This window comes from Trachypithecus francoisi, unplaced genomic scaffold (genome assembly GCF_009764315.1).
Source record: "Trachypithecus francoisi isolate TF-2019V2 unplaced genomic scaffold, Tfra_2.0 Lachesis_group5, whole genome shotgun sequence".
NCBI lineage: Eukaryota > Metazoa > Chordata > Mammalia > Primates > Cercopithecidae > Trachypithecus > Trachypithecus francoisi.
The window spans coordinates 38,237,823-38,256,590 of record NW_022681470.1 but is presented as its reverse complement, the minus strand read 5'-3'; the positions used below and the strand labels follow the sequence as shown (position 1 = coordinate 38,256,590).

The following is an 18,768-nucleotide window of genomic DNA, read 5'->3' as shown; positions in this document are numbered from 1 at the left end:
AAAGAGCACAGAGAGGACAACTGACTCAGCCAAGCTCAGCACCTGCACCAACTCTTGAACACCCCCTGGACATGCAGGCAAGGACCCAGGGGCCCTTCTTGGTTGTGCTGACAAAAGAACCCTACGGGTCTCTATGAATCTGCTGCTTCAACAACCATGTAGCAACCCTTATTTGCAGAGAGATTAACATCTACTGTGAGTCTTCTCTCATGCAGTCAAACAGTCCAGTTTCTCCACCTCCTCTCAGCCATCATAGTTCCCAGACCCCACACCAGAACAGCTGTATTCTCCTCCAGAAGTACTTCTTCAACCTTGTAAAATGCCTCGTAAAATGTGACATCCAAAAGACGTACATTGGAGCATCTTTAATAACTATTTATCACAGCAAAAAACAGAAAGAATCCAAGTGTCAAGTAATTGCAAAAATGAGAAGCAAGATGTGTACATCTACTTAACAAACTGCTGATCAATCATTACAGATTTTTACCAAAATATGCAATAACATGTAATATGCTCATACTATATTGGGAAAAAGCAGCAAAATTACAAGCACTTAAAGGACAGCTTGCTTGGCATTGAAGGCCTGGGAAGAAATACCCCAAAATAATCTGGAATTTTTCTGAATCAGTGAATTATTTTTTTTCTTCTTTTGATTTTTCTATATTTTCCATTTTTCTTTAATGAACATATAATCATGTAAATAAAAATAAATGGACTAGACAAGAAATTTCAAATGGATTCTGCCACATATAGAGCTGAGCAGGACCAAGAATTCACATAAACTTATTATATATACATTACAATACTTTTCTTCTTTTTTTATTCTTCTGTAGTGACTTGTACACTTTTCTTCTAGATAGAATCATAACATTTCTAAATGATTCAGATTCTCATACAGGCCTCTTCTAATACAGCACATATTATTTATTTTAGGGACATTTAAAACATTACCCAATATACTTCCGTAATACTATGTAGAAACTATATCTTCATATACTAACTCATATTTAAAATGTAGTAGAATTTTCTTTCAGAAAAACAACCTCCAGAAAATTCTTTTGTAAGGCAACAGATATTTTTAAATATGAATAGTCATCCCTGTCTATTTATCCATTTCCCATATTGAGGGGCTGGCTGCTTACATGCTTACGTGCTTCCATTTACATATTCCAGTCCATTACATCTTCAGTGTTTTCTCTTTCATGTAATCCCAATGGTGTAAAGGTTAAAAAATAAGAGTGTTTTGTCTATTCCACAAGACAAAAAACAGATGCAATCATTCCCAAGCCCTTACCCTTCCTTCTAAGACTTTACCTACCTTCACCATTCCTCTGACTCCTCCCTGGAAAACAATTCCTCTTTTCTCCTCTCTCCTTTTGGTCAATCACATAGTAGCTAATATTTCCCCTTCCCTGTCATTCTAAGTCACTCTCTTCTTTTCTTCATGGGTTTGAACTCTGTCTCCCAAGCAGTTGGGTAAGGGAATTTCCAGACCACATCACTCGCTGCCACATCCACACAGGACCACTCCCCAGTGCCCAGCCCTGCAGGCACCGAGAGCCACCTGACACAAAGACCAACAGGAAGCCACAAATGCCCAGGAAGGCCTGCCCATCACACCATTCCCAAGGCCAACACATTAGCTGCCAACGGCACTCGGTCAACCCAACGTCCTCATACTATATTCATTTCCAAAAGAAAGATTTATCAAATATTTAACTAAATGTACCACCATCATATATGCTGCGGTGACACTGGGTCAACCCCAATGTTCTATGGCTATATTAATTTCCACAGAATGATTTATCCAACATTTTAATATGATTCGATTTTATACTATTAATAAACCTGCAAATCATGAAAAATTCTGTTATCAGAACACAAGTCTCAATCATCAGTTCAGAAAATATGGCTGGGGTCTTCTCCAACACCCCAAAGAAGCTGCATTTGACTGCATCTTTTGGCCCGTCTCAGAGGTGCCTCTCAGGCGGGGGTAAGCTGCTTGCTTTGGTGAAAAGGCTTATTGGGAAAAGTCACCCTCCCCAGAGAAGTGGGTGTTTAGCCACTGAGCAAAGCACAGAATGGAAAACCAGAAGTGGCAGCTTTCAGACCTGGCTGAGAGTCCCACGGCCTCTGCTTAACACCACAAGCATCTCCACACAGCACTCATCCTGCTCTTGAGGTGGCTGACCTATGGTCCAACACCCTGGGGAATCTTAGCCTTGAGCTTTTTCTTCTGCCCATACTCTACAGATTGCTGTCTTTCCACCCCAGGTTCCCTGCCCCCAGCCACTTCATGACACCAACCCCCTTCACACACACACACACACACACACACACACAGAGAGAGAGAGAGAGAGAGAAAGTGGACTTACCCACTGAGGACCACGATGAAGTCCATGACATTCCAGCCATTGCGGAGGTATGAGCCCTTATGGAAGATGAACCCCAGGGCCACAATTTTGATCCCAGCTTCAAAGCAAAAGATCCCAATGAAATAAGGTTCAGTCTTTTCCTGTGGGAATGAGGAGCAGAAGCACTAGTGAGAAGAGGACTGTGCTTTATGAGACACAGGTAAAGGCACAGCCTGGCCCTTCCTGGATGTCTGTGCTGGGTCTGCCCATGTGTAGGTGGGAAGCAAGGGTGCTAAGGGACCCTTGCAGGCTGTCTGTGACTCAGGAGTGCACGGGGCAAGGGGGAACCAGCTGTAGAAATGGACGACGTAAGGGTCACACCTAGGGGATAGACTTCCTTCCCAGGAAGGTCCCTGATGGTCCTGGCTTTGCCCTGAAGGAGTTTGCTGTTCTTCACATAAGTTAGAAGCTTGAAGGTCTTCATCTCATGTACACATGTGGATTTTAGGCAATTTGTCTGTTCTTTTTAGGGGGAATACGTTAGATGTGTGACTCATTTAAGGAGAATAAGGACGTAAGCATTGGGAAGTTCATAACCACAAATACACACAAGCACTGAGCATCCTTCATCCTCTCCCCTCTACTCCCCACCTCTTCCTCTCATGTGAGAAGCCCCTTAGGGAAGAGGAGGGAAGAAAATGGGCCTGTGCCTGCCCTTTCTTCTTCCCTGGCTGCCACATAGCACAGACATGGTATCTGTAATCTCTTATTTCCTGTGTGAATCCCCATGGGGTCTGTCATTAACTTGTCCCCCAGCAAAGAGCAAACCCCTCCCAGAACTCACAGGCAGGAAGGGAATAGGAGAGTGACAAAGCAGAAGAGAAGAAACCAAGAAAGACAAAAGGGGGAAAGGTGAGAAGGAGGGGAAGCACATACCAGTCTTCGGGACATGGGGGTCTTGTCGTCCTCAGGAAGATGCTGCTCCAGGGCCAGGACGATGCAGTTGGCAATGATGGTGGCCAGGATCATGTACTCAAATGGCGTGGGAAAGCGGAGTTAAGGAACAAATTCACAAAGAGGGACACAGCCTCCGAGATGGCCATGCCCATAAACACACAAGCTCTATCAATCCACATTGTGTCTGTGCAGTTTGCGTGATTTTTATTTGTAAACAGGCAGGCAGGACAGAGGATGGTCCTTAGCATGTGAAACCAAAAACATTTTTGCCTGGTCTCTGAACACAAAGCATCTTCTCCATAAAAAGAACATATGTAGCCAATACATAATATAGTTGGGCATATGACAGACACTCCAGCTACTGAGTGAATTCAATAACAAATCCAATAACCACGGCTGAAAATGGAAGGGGGAAGAAAGAAGGAAGTCACATAATTAATGCCATAGCAGACCCCCTGTTCTCCCCAGTCTTCAAACCACTGGACTGGGTAAAAACACTTGTGCACAGATCCAGATGCTGCAATCTGTTGCTCTCCTGGGCTCACAACTGGAATCCCCTCTTCCAGAATCTCTGCACCACTAAGTAACAGAAGAGCCCCTGGAAAAGAAACAATTCTCTCCATGTGAGCTTCCTTCTATTTTAAAATTCCACTCAGCAAAGTACTTCTTGGGGAAGGAGAGGCTTGCTTTGTTCCACCTTATTTTCTCCTAAGCGTCTGCATCTATACGAAAAAGACTGATCACAAATCTGAATCCTGGACAGCAAAGTCCAGTCCTGTAAGAACCACACTACAATGAATGAATGCAGGCTTTTTTGTTAGATGTTTTTGAAAACAGGTGAGGTGCTCCCTGTGCCTTTTTAAAAACAGGACTATGACTCAGGTGCCAGCATCCTGACCCCTGCAGGAAGGTTTTGCCACACACTCCAAGGGATGTGGGAAGGACTGCCAGAAGAGAAAGAGGGAATCACCAGCTCCCAGCACTGTCATTCTGCATGTTGGGATTTCATCCTGTGATTACTGTTAGGACAAACACAAGTTAGCTACTGCAACTGGTCTTGCTGAGCAACCTGTGCTCTAGAAGATTCTGGAATCCAGGCAGAAGAGAGGAGCAATAGATCTGGCAAAGTGGACGGAAGGAAAGGGGCTGTTCTTATCTCCCCACATACCCAGACAGGCTGTGTAGGGTGCAGGGCCTGGAACCCTCTCGTGGAGTTCAGGAGGGCAAATCACAGCTATCCCTGCAATGCCCCCCATCCTGCCAGGCTATCTGTGGCAATAACACAATGTTAAGTTGGCACCCAGGGCATCTCTGGGGAGGGCAGGGCAGAGGGCTTGGAGCAGTGTGTGCAATGAGATGTGAGCTGCTCACCAGTTGCTCTGGTCTGGGTGCTGGCATGCAGGGCTGCAGGGCTGAGATGCTGGCTGTGTGTGAGCCCCGAGTCCTTCTCTTAATCCTCATTTGGCAGTGCCTTCTCCTCCCCCACCACCATGCATCCCTGAGTCACACTGGAGAGTCACACTCACTCGCCAGCAGCTGACCGCCATCCTTCCTTCCCACGCACTTCTAACACTCACACAGCATACAGACACCAGAGACCACTCCACGGGCCTCTGCTGCCCTGAGGCTCAGCCACTGGAACTAAAAACAGACCCGGCCTCAGGGGACCTCAGAGCCTGTCCACTGCCTCCACACCCCACTGTGCCTGCTTAAACCCTCCCACTCAGACAGGAGCCTCCCCACATAGAAAGTCCCTCAGCACCCATGGGCATTCCTCCTCCTTCAAACACTCTGGGCGCCAAGCCCCTGAGAGCCAAACATGCCAGCAGACACACACCACAGACACCCACCCAACTAGCATGCCCACCTTCTAAGGACTGGCCCTCCAACGCACAGCCTGCCCTGGGCCACCCATGCCCACTGATCAAAGGGGGAGTGCTCCTCCCCTCCCATTATGGCTGTAACCCAGACCTCTGAACAAACAAACATGGAGCAATCAGGGACCACACCAGGACCAAGTGTCCCATAAGCCTTCTGAACAGCCTAGGTTGCCCTGGGCCTGGCACAGGCACCCAGAATCCCAGACTCATCCTGCAAATTAAAGATGGGAACCCGGGAGCAATGGTGGCCAGGGAATTCATACCCTTTCCTGAAAACATGCTTGGGCGATGGGGCCAGAAAGGGAACTGATAGCACACATACAAGTCACTGATGAAAGACAACAGAAGTTGAGAGTGTTGAGAGTGGTATTCCTACAATGCAGGCCATGAAATACTGGTGCTATAGGAACTTGCAATCAAACCAATGAGAGAAAGCCTGGGTTAAGTAAAGGTAAGAAGGTTTCTCCCCAGCAGGACTTCTTGGGGCCTTTAATACTTTTGCACACAGTGGGCACACACTCCATCCCACACACAAACACACACACACAGGGGGTTTGGGACAGCACACAACATTTCCCAAACCTGCTTCACCTTGTAAATCTTTTTTTCAGAGCATCTCTCTTGAACGGTGTTCCCAGGAACATAGCTAGGCAGCGTGACACAAAGTGGGGGTTTCTCTGCCAGTCCCCAAGAGCTGGGGGAGGAGGCTGATGGCTCTGACTGGAGTGAAACCAGGGCCTCTTCCATGTCATTCCCTGTCCTTGTTCCTAACAGAAGTGTTCACAATAGCGTGGGGCTCACCTGGTCACTCCCCACAGCTGGAAATGTCTCATGCAATTTCAGACACCTGCTCAGCAGATCCAAGAAGCTCAGTGCCTGCCCTGAGAGGGAGGACTGGGCACGAGTACTTTCTCATTCAAGCTGCAGACCTCTCGCATTCTCATGGGTCTATGTGGGGTCTATGATTGTTTGGGGGGGGTTGAATCTTCCCCTGAAAGCCTGAAAGTGATAAGCACAGGCTTAAAAGCAGATGGGTTCTCAGTGCTGAACTTGCAGGCAAGACAGGTCCTGGCAGCCATGTGCCTCCGAGGCCTTCCCACTCACAATATCCATTTGGACCATGGCAGCTCCTCCACTGCCCATGACTCCCCACTCATAATATCCACTTGGACCATGGCAGTTCCTCCACTGCCCCTGGCTCCCTGCTTCCACGTTCATACCTGCATTTTCCTAGCCAATTAACCCAAGTATATTGCTCCCTGTAAGCATCTTTAAGCTTAACTAGCCCAGAATGTCCAAGTGCAGATATGTGAGGTTTGTGGGGACACAGGCTAGCTCAGGAAGGTGTAGCCATCACCATTGCAAGATGCTCCAGGCAGGGGAATGGCCCTTGGCCCAGGTGCTGATTAGTAAAACTCCCAGTGACTGGCCAAGTATCTGGGTGGCTGAGAACTCATGAGGTATTGATGGCTGGTGCTACCCAAGGCCCTAAAGTCTAGAATCTAAAGGTGGGAGTTTGGTAATTCACAGGTTCTGAGAAGACCCTATTCCCACTTCCTCTCTAGCCAAATCCTCTGCCCACTAATTGATGTGAGGCCCATTCAGAGCAGCAATCTTCTGGCTTAAAAATATATATTTTTTTGCTTTACATTTTAAAAACTGTTCAGATATATATGCCCTTGAGAGGGATGTCCCTTTCGGCCTTATAGGGCATCTAGACCTCAGGATGAATTCATGGCTGCGGTAACGAAGAACCTGCGGTGAGAATGTGGAGATTCTGTGTAACTGTGGGCTAGGTGAAAGAATGGATAGCGGCAGGGAAATCTCAGGGGAGGTGAGCAGAAGAGACCATCCAATTCTGCCTAGGCCCCGGCCACTCTCCCTTACAGCCCTGTTCTGTAACCTCTTTTCCACTTCCCTTTCTGAAGAAAGCACAAAGAAGAGGCATTTACATCTAGGTGATTCTGCCACCACCTGCAATGGCCTTTCTTCTCCTTTCTGGTCATACATCAAGACCAAGCTGAACTGCCACCTTGTCAGTGAAAGTTTCTTTCCCTGCCCCACAGCTCTTTGAATTGTGTGACTGTATTATTTCTTCTCCTATTTAAATCAGGAAACTGTATCTTGAAAGCAGGAGTTTTGCTCGTCTCTCTACTGTCAGTGCTTAGCAGAGCCCATAGTACCCAGTAGGAGCTTAGTCAATGTTCAATGCAGGTAGGAATGAACAAGAGGCATTCACTGAGGAGCCATTGTAAAGACAGGGCTTTGCTCACCCACTCTGGCCCAGGCCAGGGCTCCTGCTCACTCCCACTGTTGCAGGCTGCCTCTGAGGCGCCACTCCCATTTCTTCCCAACAGCAAAACTTCACACCCCAAAGCAATGGCTCTGCTACATCCCCAAAGGGAAGAGCCAAAACAGCAAGTAACACCCACCCACCAGTCAAGCTAGTGCACCTCAACCTGGCAGACTGGACAAAGACATGACTTGGAAAGGTCAAAGGGAGCTCTGAGTCACCACGGCCTCAAAGACCAACACCCTTCACGGCAACCACAATCAGGGACAAGATGGAAGTCTGTCCAGGTCTCCAACTCTTTCTGTCCTGGAATTCAGTGACACTCATTACAGTCTGTGACTGACACTGAGGATATTTTAGGGAAGACTATCTATCCCTGGTGTCCAGATTGCTTTTGTTTTGAAATCTTGAACAAATGGAGCTGATGGGGCAGTGAGGACAGGGAGTCCCAGGGCAGGACCTTGCCTGTCTCACTTACCACTGTGCTTGGCCCACAGTGGGGCCCTGGTAACTGTTATTTTATTAATAAATTAATACTCAAGTGATAAATGAATCGTATAGGGAAACTAGAGCCAGAGGTATCCTTACAAAAGGTACCCACACTCTCCGCACTGTATACCCATTTGAACTTTTTATACGGTCCACTGTAGATACACATGATCTATTTTAAAAAGAAAATAAACCAGCATACACGGAAGATCCCTTTCATGTTAAAAAAAAAAAAAAAAAAAGAGAGAGAGAGAGAGAGAGAAGGCTGGGCGTGGCAGCTCACGCCTGTAATCCCAGCACTTTGGGAAGCCAAGGCGGGCAGATCACGAGGTCAGGAGATTGAGACCATCCTGGCTGACACGGTGAAACCCCATCTCTACTAAAAAAATACAAAAAGTTAGCCAAGCGTGGTGGCGGGCGCCTGTAGTCCCAGCTACTCAGGAGGCTGAGGCAGGAGAATGGCGTGAACCCGGGAGGTGGAGCTGGCAGTGAGGGGAGATTATGCTACTGCACTCCAGGCTGGGTGACAGAGCAAGACTCTATCTAAAAAAAAAAGAGAGAGAGAGAGAGAGAAGGGAGAGAAGGAGAAAAAATTCTGTCTTGCTGGAAGGGTGATGAGTCTTCTCTCAGTTGTAGGGTTATTTTCACTTTCTTCTTTACTCCTCTAACCATTTTCTGAGTGTTCAAATGAGCGTGTGTTCATTTATAACTATAAAATCAATTAAAGCTACATGTATCCTGAAAAAAACAAATCAACACAAAAACCCATCCCAACCCGAGAGTGAGGAGGAATGCGATGGCCAGAGAAATCAGAGAAAGACTTCAGAGAGGATTAAATGCAAGAGAATAAAGAGACCTGGCCAAAATGAGGAAATGACCATGAAAGCGCTTTGAAACCTGCAAAAGACACCTCCCCTCCTGCATTCCCTCCTGTACCGGCTCACTGCTCGCTAGGGCCCTCATTTCATAAAGTTTACTGGCAATCTCCTCAAACACCCCTTCACTCCTCGCTCCCTCTGAGCCCGTTAATGAGGACCTGTGTCGCCCCAACTCTCTTTCTAGTCTAGCAGTTTCAAGACAATCATTAGGGAAATGATAAAAATAGGTTCGCTTATTGATTTATCTCCTTTACCCAATGCTCCTTCCTTCAAACGGTTGACTTGTTTCCTTAGCAACATGGCTAATTTGAGCAGCACAACGCAGCCTGCACACCTGCCATTTGTTCATTTCCTTCTTGAAGCACAGAAAGCTGGGGCAAGGGTAGTGATGCCAGTTCTGCTGTTACCAGAGCCCTGGGGGCCTGGCCTGGAGCTGAGCTCTTCCTCTGCCTAGGCCTGAAGAGCCTCCCCATCACCACCTCTCAGGTACAGATCTTCAGGTACACACCTTGAAAGGACTTAGGCCTCAGGCAGTAAATATTGGGCGTCCCCAGGCAAACACACATCTCTATCACCACCAGGGGGCTCATCCTGAAGACCTCTGTACTCAGCTGTCTCCTCCCAGAGCCTATGACATCCGAACACTAAGAAGGCCATGCTCTGAGGGGTAAGGGGCCACCAGGGACAGGCAGGCAGATAGAATGCTGTGTACTCTCCCAACTCCAGCCTAATGCGGAATATGCTTTTGTGGGGAGCAGTCAGTGGGCACTCAGGCACTTCCTGGAAACTCCACAGTCTGACAGGAGGCATCCCTCAGCCTCCTTTACCCATTTCCACCCCTCGCCCCAGGCCCACAATAATCTCCCTACAGGAAGACCTGTTTCCTTTTCTCCCTTCAGTCTCATGTTTTTGGATGTCTAAATCCAAGAGATGTAACAGCCTCAGAGGATGGCATGGACACCTTTGTGTATGTCTTTCCACCTCTTCCTCATGTGCACATAAATTTCATCCTAATAAGTGGACTTTGACTCAAAGACAGTAACTGAGAAACAGCCTTGACTAGTCTGTGATTCCCTAAAAGCATCACACCAAATAGACATTTTACATATGAACAGGAATGAAATACAGCTATCGAAGGCTTCTATGTAACTTCAGAATCTTCTTCAAGACCTGGAATGCAATGGAGAAAATGTAGCTTGGTAATGGGAACCAGAGCCAGGCCTCCAACTGCAAAAGCTGCCCCAACACAGTACTCAAGAGTCAATGGAGGGTTATGACCATTCATTCCCACAGAACCAAACAAGAAATATGAAAGGACCAAAGCCTAAAATGATACCGGAATCTGAACTCCCTCTGAAAACTGTAAGGTGTTGCACAAATACAGTTACTTTCAGTATCCTACTAACTCAATGTTTCAGCATCTACTGTGGCTCGATAATTTGGGGAAAGCATCTGTTAGTGGTCACAGCCTCCAGCCCTCAGGAGTGGGCTGGCTGGCTGTAGCCATGGGCTGACACGGAGAAGACCAACCCCAATAAAGGATTTAAAAGAAAATTATGGTAATGGGCCTCTGGGAAAAGAGCAAAGTCACTTGGCCCAGAACCTCCACAGAATATGGAAAGTGCATCCAAACACCAGTCCCCAGAGGAGGATTTATGAAGCTGATGACTCTGATGCAATCTCTTCCAGTGATTAGAAGGATATTAATCACACCCAAGGCCAGGGCTAAGAAGAGGAGAGGTTGAACCATCACAGAAGTCTGGCTCCAGTTCCCATAGACCCTGATGGAAATGCAGTGAGATCATGCTGGTGAGATCATATGACCCTCGTCTGAGCCGACTGAGAAAGATACATCTGTCCTGGAGGGACGAGTAATGCCGAAGACACAAGACCTTGTGCCTAAAACCCAGACATAGCAATAGTTATGACCATCATCTCAACAGTATGTCTGCACCCCTCATGGTCTTCCTCACCTTCCTAGAAGCAGACATTCTTACAGAAATCTCTGCTTCCTAACTTGTCTACACAAAAAGAAAAGTCAAACCAGCCCTGTTCAAACAGGCCTGGCCTGGCCAGGTACAGTGGCTCACGTCTGCAATCCCAGCACTTTGGGAGGCCAAGGCAAGCGAATCACTTGAGGTTAAGAGTTCAAGACCAGCCTGGCCAACATGGTGAAACCCTGTCTCTACAATTAATACAAAAATTATCCGGGCATGGTGGCATGCACCTGTAATCCTGGCTACTTGGGAAGCTGAGGCAGGAGAATGGCTTGAACCCAGGAGATGGAGGTTGCGGTGAGCTGGGATCATACCACTGCACTCCAGCCTGGGGGACGGAGCGAGACTGTGTCTCAAAAAACAAAAACAAAAACAAACAAACAAACAAAAACAACCCAGGCCAGGCCAGTCCCCTTCCTGGAGGGATGTTTCACATTTTCTCCAGATGATGGCATAAAGTAGAAGTGAGTATGAGGTAAAAAGATGGAGAGCCAAGAGGGCTTTCTAATGCCTCTCAGCAAGCTGCCGCACCCTGCTCAGGTGAGAGGGCCCAGGTTAAGAGATAAGCTATGGTGCAAGGAGTCTTAGCCCAGGGCTCCTTCTGGACTTCTTTGCACTCACTCCTATGGCTGCCCTGGCAGGACATGGCAGCCCAAAAGAGACCAGCCCAGAAAAGGGAATAAACAGACAGAACTATTCCTGGAGATTCTGAGGAGCTATAGATGAACTTTTCAATTCTCTGAAAATAAATGTTAACCTTCCACATTTATCAATACATGGACTACCTTCCTATTTGGATAGTCCACACTTTTAGGTTTCCTGTGTCTGTTCTGGGCTGATCAACAGAAAGTGAACTACACTTCACCTCCAAAGGGCAAGAGGGCTAAACCCCTGTGTTTCTCCATGTGACAGTTAGCAGTACACAACCCTGGCTGCAAACCTGGAAGTCCACCCTGCATATCCCTCCCCTCCCCTCTCTAACCATGGCAGGAGACATGCACTGTCAACAAGCAGAAAAACATGGAAGAAGGCTCTGCCTACTCCATACTGTCCCATGTCATCATCTCATTGCTTTCCTTAGTGTAATTTTTCTCACCACCCAACCTCATCTTAAAAAAAAAAAAAAAGACTAAAAAACCAAACCCCTTTTCTTTTTTTAAAACAAAACAAAACAAAAATGCATCATGTGACTTCCAGCCTTAACATCAGTTTTTTAACTTTGGTTTCCATGGTGGTGGGATGCAACCTGCCATCGCCATGACAACAGCTGCCTCTGTTCAAATTCACCATCTGACAGGCAGTCCTGAACAGATACACACACCTCTCCTTCTTAATCCCTCTCTCTCTCTCTCTTCCCCCTTCCTGCTGTCAAGAAGATGGAAATGCCATCACACCTACTCCTAAAGACTTAAAACCTAATGAATGAAAGACAAATAAAGCAATATTGAGAACATAACAAAGAGGCAGAGAACTCCTCAAAAGGCCTTTTGTTTGCCAATACAATCCTGCTGCTCTCTCATGGAGGTCAATGGACTCAGTTACTCAAAACAAAAGATCCTAAGCATTACCCATTTAATGCTGGCTGTGAAGCCAAGTCCAAATTCTCATTACTTTAGACCAAATAGCTCCCATCTGACTCCCAAGACCCTGCCCTCTGGATAAAATGACTGAAAGGAAGCACACATGATTGCTACTTTGGTGAACCAACATTCAGGTCAGTTCCAGACTCATCTGGGCCCTGATTCCCAAAGGATGGGGAGTGCTGGTTCTGAGAAAATAAGACAGTACTGGCTCCCTCCCTCCTCCCACTGCCATGCCCCTTGCAGTTATAGACAGCTGGATAAGTCTTAACAAATTCATTTGTTTTGTGTGTGACTGGATCCTGGACTCAAAACGCTGTCATTCAACACACAGTTTTGGTGAACAGCAGACAAATGATTGAATGCTACAGAAAAGGGAAAAAAGAAAAGGGGAGCATTAAAAGCCTCTGGAAGAAAACAAAACAGCAGTGGGAAAATTACCTGTTTCAGAAACGAGAATTTGTGTTTTGATGACACTCTGATGAATTGGAGCCCATCAAGAGTTCTGGCAGCAACGTGCATTTCAGGGAAGATGACTATGAGGTGCAATCAGCAGCCCCACCCAAGACTACACCCCACTTCATATCAACACCAGCATCATGGAACTGAGACAGCATAAGAAAAATGAAAAGCCTTTTGTGAAAGAGTCCATAGATCACCTGTGGGAGAATGTTTGTTTTCCTCTGAAAACTCTGCAACTGAGCCCTGGCATTCAAAGACACCTACTGAGCCTGCAAACTACATGAGATAATGTTGAAGGAACTAGGGATACTCAGCTTGGAAAGGGAAGACTTGAGAAATACATCACAGCTGCTTTCAAATATCTGAAGGGCTAGCTTGCAATAAGGAACTCAGATGTTTTTTAAGTTATTCTGGAGGCAAAGACTAAGATCCAACATGCAGAGTACCCATCCGAAGACAGATCTGGAGCAATAAAGAGAAGAACTTCCACTGTTCCACAAGTGAATGGACTACTTCTTAAGTAGAAAACTAAGTATTATGCTAATAGATGTTTAACATCGGGGGGAAAGCCCCCATGTGTAACATTTGCAAATTTCTGGGCCATAAATACTCTCTCCATGGCCAATTTCAAGCTACCATCTTGACATCACTGAACACGGAGTCTGGAAGAGACATGCACAGAGGACGCTCAAGAGCTGGGACAAGCCAGTTTCAGCACAGCATTTGTTGTGAGTTCCACATCCCCAGGGGAGTGTCAAGGACGTTAAGGAGGTAACTCCTGTATTTGATGGTAGTCATGCTGGATCAACCTTCATATGAATAAGGGTGAATCAACCAGGTAGGAAGCAAGGTCAACAACTTTTAGTCACTTGCTCAAGGGCCTCCTTGGTGAGTCTCACTCTGTCCTTCAGCCTCAAATGGCCTCCTCAGCTAGATCTGCGTTCACGATGTCTGGTCCATCCCCCTCGTTACAGAAGGCTGTTACCTGTGCAGCTGGAGGTGTGTGGGAAGCAGCCACAGGTGAATGGCTTTGTCAGTGCAGTGAAACATAAGAATTAATCACCCCATTCTCTCAGGCTAAATTTCAAGATACCCAGGGGGCTCCTGCTATTTCACCATAGCCTGCAAGAAAACTGAGAGGGAGCAGCCAAGACATGATCAAAGTACACTCAAAAGAAACAGAAGAAAGTCAGGTAATTGGCTCCTCTCAGTCTAGAAGATCAGTGGATCTCAGCCATGGCTGGACAGTAGAATCACCTGGAAAGCTTTTCAAAATTAAGAATACAGGTGTCCTATCTCCAGAAATTTGGATTTAATTTGTCTTGGTTGCAGTCTAGGTATCAGCATTTCTAGAAGTTCCCAGGCTGATTCTAATGTGCGGCCAGGCTTTGAATGCTGGAGACCAAGAAAGTTAATGGTGTCCTCCAATCAGCTGAGAGAACAATGATGGAAACTAGAATCCCAGAGGCACTACAGTGGGAACTGAAAGGCACCTTAGAGTCTTAGTAACTATTCCAACACACTCATTTTACAGATGTAGATACTGAGACCAGGAAAGGACTGAGATTTTTCTAGAACCAGGGCTAGAAACCTCTCTGGACTCTCAGCCCTATGCTCTGAAAAGCTTGGAAAACTATTATACACAGAATAATCAGAATAATCAAACAAAATTCCCTGGTCTCTTAGCTCCAACTGAGAATTCTAAAAGAAAGAGATCTAAGGATCTTTTTATTTGAGCTGCTTCCTCCTTCCCAGGAGCACTCAATTGTTCTCAAAGAGCTACCTCTTAAGGCAGAGATTGGATAGCCTGCCTTTTTTAGGGCTACTGAAGAGCCCAGCAATCATTCTGAGATAAGTGCTTGCCTAAGCATCCATCTATTCTCCCATCTGCTGAGGTCTGCTCTTGGTTTTACACTAGGTAGAAGTCCACTGCCTACTGAGTTTTATATTATAATTTCACAAAGTTCTCCAGCAACATATTTGGGAAAGAAGAATATTAACCATTTTTCTGAGTCATTGTATCTGATTCTCACTGGATCTCTGCTGGTTGGCTTCACCTCTGTGAATATCTTTCTCTTGTCCATTCCTATTTTTTCTTACGTAAGTCCTTTCTTATTAGTCATGATCCTTATATCCAGCCTCCTATGCCCCAAACACCAAAAACATATACTTGCTAAGGATGAGGAAGCCCCAGAAGAGAAGGAAAGAACTAGAGGGAAGATGATTGAGCACAGAAAGGGTACAGAGGAAAGAAGAGAAAATGTGACAAAAGGATGCTGGCACTTGGTTAGGGGCCCTGGGTTCTAGTCTCTGCTCTGCCACTTATTGAGAGACTTGTGGCAAGTCATTTAACCTCTGTGGCCTTCAGTTTTCTTATAGATAAGTGTGAGTTTGATTCAAGTTTCACTTTATTCTCTATAAATCTAATATTCTAGTATTCTGTGATGCTAATGAGGAACATGATGGGAAAGGAAATGGAGGAGAAAGAAAGAGCATACATGATTACAACTGACAGAAGCCATTTTTGGTGAAATTACTAATGAGGAGATCCCACAATAACATTCAAAATGGAAATCCTGACACAGCCAGGGACATCTTGAAAGGGTCTAGAGTCCATGAAAATACTTCTAAATTGTCAAGCATAGGAACTCCATGACCAGTTGGATTGGCTAGCAGCTTCTCCAATAGAGTTAATGAAAAGCTAGAATCCTCACAATGGTGGCCTGGGGGTGAACCATTGTGGAAAAGGGCAGCTTTTCCACAAACCTACTATAAGCCTTTTCTATGTTCTGTATCAGGATATAAGAGTCTTTCTGCAGTTTCTCTATACCCCAACCCTCATTTCCTTAAAAAGCTGCATTCAGTATGTAAAATTTCAAGAGAAGGTCATGAAAGCTGCCACCTCCACACTATGACTCATACTGTGGGTACCCCAGAACAGAAAGGACTGAGGGTAGACTTCTTTGAGAACTGGAAAAAAGAAAATGGACTTTCCATGCTAATATTGAAAGGGGAACTGGCATTTCCAAACCAAACGCGCTCTGCAGAGTGATAAAGGAACTGTGGTAGTGGAGTTTTGTGGGGGAAAAGACAAAATAGCAAAGATCTCAGGTTCTGACTCAAGCTCGCATTCCAGTGACTCAGGGCAGGATGTCTCAGGTCCATTTCATGATGACCACAATGATGGGAAAGAGATTGTTGCTCTTCTCCCATCCACTGATCCTTTACTCCTTCATGAGTTAGCCTCATACCCAATGATGCTGCAGATACATGCAAGTAGTTCACAGTGTCATCCTAAAAAGACACTCTGTTAGGGAAGAGTAGCTGCTGGTCTTCTGGTCTAACCCAAGGCAGAATGAAACAATTGAAAGAGAGCAGCCAGTGGCACCAGTCAGACCACATCTATCTGTGACCTTAGGCTAATCATCTATAAAATGAGAACAATATCCATTTCACACGGGGTTGGATGAAATGATATACTCCTCTAGAGTACACTGTAGAGTGCCTGGCATACAATAGGCATTCATTAAAGGTTAGTTTCCTTCATCCATTCTCAAGGATGCATATAGAGGAACAGAAAGCTCTCCAGGCCTGGAGGGGGGTTCCCTATAGAATGGTGGCAAAATTATATGATTAAAAAGACACGAAGGTAAGAGAAAAAGAGAAATAGTAAGGCATGTGATTATGCAGGGTGTTCTGCACCCAGCCTTTTTCACAGTGGAAGTATAGAAAGCTATTAGAAGTTCTAATTTCCTAGAATCTATTCCTTTGCTTTGCTCTCCTGAGCCTGTCTACTGATGTTTGTGACAGAAATGAGCTCAGTCTTTCTGAGCCTGTACAGTCTTTCTGAGTGGGCATTTGTTACTCTTTAATCATCGCCAGGGAAAGAGGTTACCCAGAGATGTAACATCCTTATCCATAGAACTTCAGGTGGGGGGAGGTGGTAGGGCAGATGGTGATCTCAAAAATAAATAAATACCTCTCTATGAGAAGGGAGGGTGCTCTTGCCAAAATGCCCAGATCCTCGGATTGACATAGGCCCATATTCCCCAGACCTGCTCCCTCCTCATGTTACCACATCCACCTACTCACCCCACCTCCAGACAAGCCCACACCCTTCAACTGCTCCTCATATCAACAGACTAGAAGAACACATGCATCCTTGTGCATCCATATGGCTCAGTTATTTCACAAATACAAATTTCCATGCAAAAACAATCCAAAGTTAGCAGAAAGGAGAGGCAGTTCCTTTAACTTTTTAGGCCCACTCCTTAATTTCTTTTGAGTGTTTCTGTCTGGTTTCCAGAAGCCGAGTGGTGCATCCTAATTCTCCATTCTTGTCCACACCTGTAAACATTTCCCACAGGTAAAATGCCCCTAATAACCGTAGCAGAGGACCTTCACCAAGCTCATTAGGCAAATTTCCAAGAGTCCCAAGCAATGGAGGTTTCCCCTTCCTTCCACAGCACCCTAACCCTTTCAGAAGCTTCCTCCACAGTTCATGAATTTCAATCTTTTCTCTCTTATCTGATAGAACAAACATAGAGGCCCTAAATACCCAAGAAACCTAAGCAGACAGGAAGTATTTAGCCAGGAAGCTGGCAACCGCCAGGAGGAAAATCTGCCCAGATACCAAGGATCTAAAGGGGATCCTTCTACATGCCATCTATCAAGCCATCTGAAATTTTTTGCTATCATTTTTGTTCAAACAAAGACAAAACCAAGTGAGTTTGTTTAAGGTTATAGATCATTTTAAATATCCTATCTGTTTTTATCAAAAGCTTGCTGGGAAAATTCTGCATCATTATTGCTCCTGAAGATATTTTTTCTGGTTGTAAATCCAAATGTGTCCTTAGGTACAATATTGGTATAAAATCAGCATTAGAAACATATAAAGGAAACAGGTTTTGATGTAGATATTTTACATTTTGTTTTTAAAAATGTAAACCCAATAACTTTGACAAGGAAGAAAAAAAGGCTTGTGGAAAGACTATTTAGCTTCAGTGATTAAGAGCACCAGCTCTGATCCAGGCCTCCAGCTCTTACTGGGCGATCCCAGGGAAATGAATTAACCTCTCCACATCTTAATCCTTCTAACTATGAAAGACAGAAACAATAATGCCTGTCTCTGTAGGATTGTCGTGAAGAATCAATGCAATAATTCATGGGCAGCACTTAGCACAGTAATCTGGCACGTAGTAAATGTTCAATAAGTGTTACATACTTATAAACTCTATCAACATTAACACTAATACTAATACCTAATATGTTTGCAAAGGGCTTTCATACACATTAGCTGATGCTAACCTCGCAACAGTCTTATAAGGTAGGCAAAGCAGGGAAAGTGACCTCCACCTCACATCTGAAGACACTGAGGCTCAGGGAGGTAATGAGACCAATGCAAGGTCACGTAAACATTATCTGGCAGCACTCAGGTTAGAAACTTGTAACAGCCAAGAGGAAGTAGGACAGCACTGTTGGAAAGAGAAAACAGAGCTGCAGAAGTTTAATGTTTATGTATCTGAAATTAACCATATACTAATAACCAAGATTTATTCACAGCTTACTATTTGCCAAACATGGTTCTAAGCACTTTGCATGTATTATCTCCTCTGACCTTCACAAAAATCCTATGATACACCCCAGAAGCAAATTACTATCTCTGTTTTACATTTGAAAAGTCCAAGGCACCGCAAGGGTAAGCAGGTTGCCTGAGGCACACAGCTATGAAGTGGCAGAGGTGATACTGAGATTTGAATCCAGAGGTCATGTTTTTAATAACGACACCCTAATACCCTAATGTTTCCATGCAGAGACTGGTAAATCCTGAACTCTAAAGTGAAGCTTTCATCAACTGGCATTGGACTAGATGACATCT

General features: G+C 45.4%; 1 protein-coding gene across 1 annotated transcript in view; it reads right to left on the bottom strand.

Moving 5' to 3' along the window:
• LOC117074843 (voltage-dependent R-type calcium channel subunit alpha-1E-like) overlaps nucleotides 1-18,768 on the bottom strand; it is a 174,873-nt gene that overhangs the window by 143,128 nt on the left and 12,977 nt on the right. Inside the window, exons 2-3 of the mRNA XM_033196737.1 lie at nucleotides 3,291-3,396; nucleotides 2,376-2,515 (exon numbers count right to left, since the gene is read on the bottom strand). Of these exons, the coding sequence (XP_033052628.1) occupies nucleotides 2,376-2,515; nucleotides 3,291-3,396 (246 nt within the window). The remainder of the gene's footprint in view (nucleotides 1-2,375; nucleotides 2,516-3,290; nucleotides 3,397-18,768) is intronic.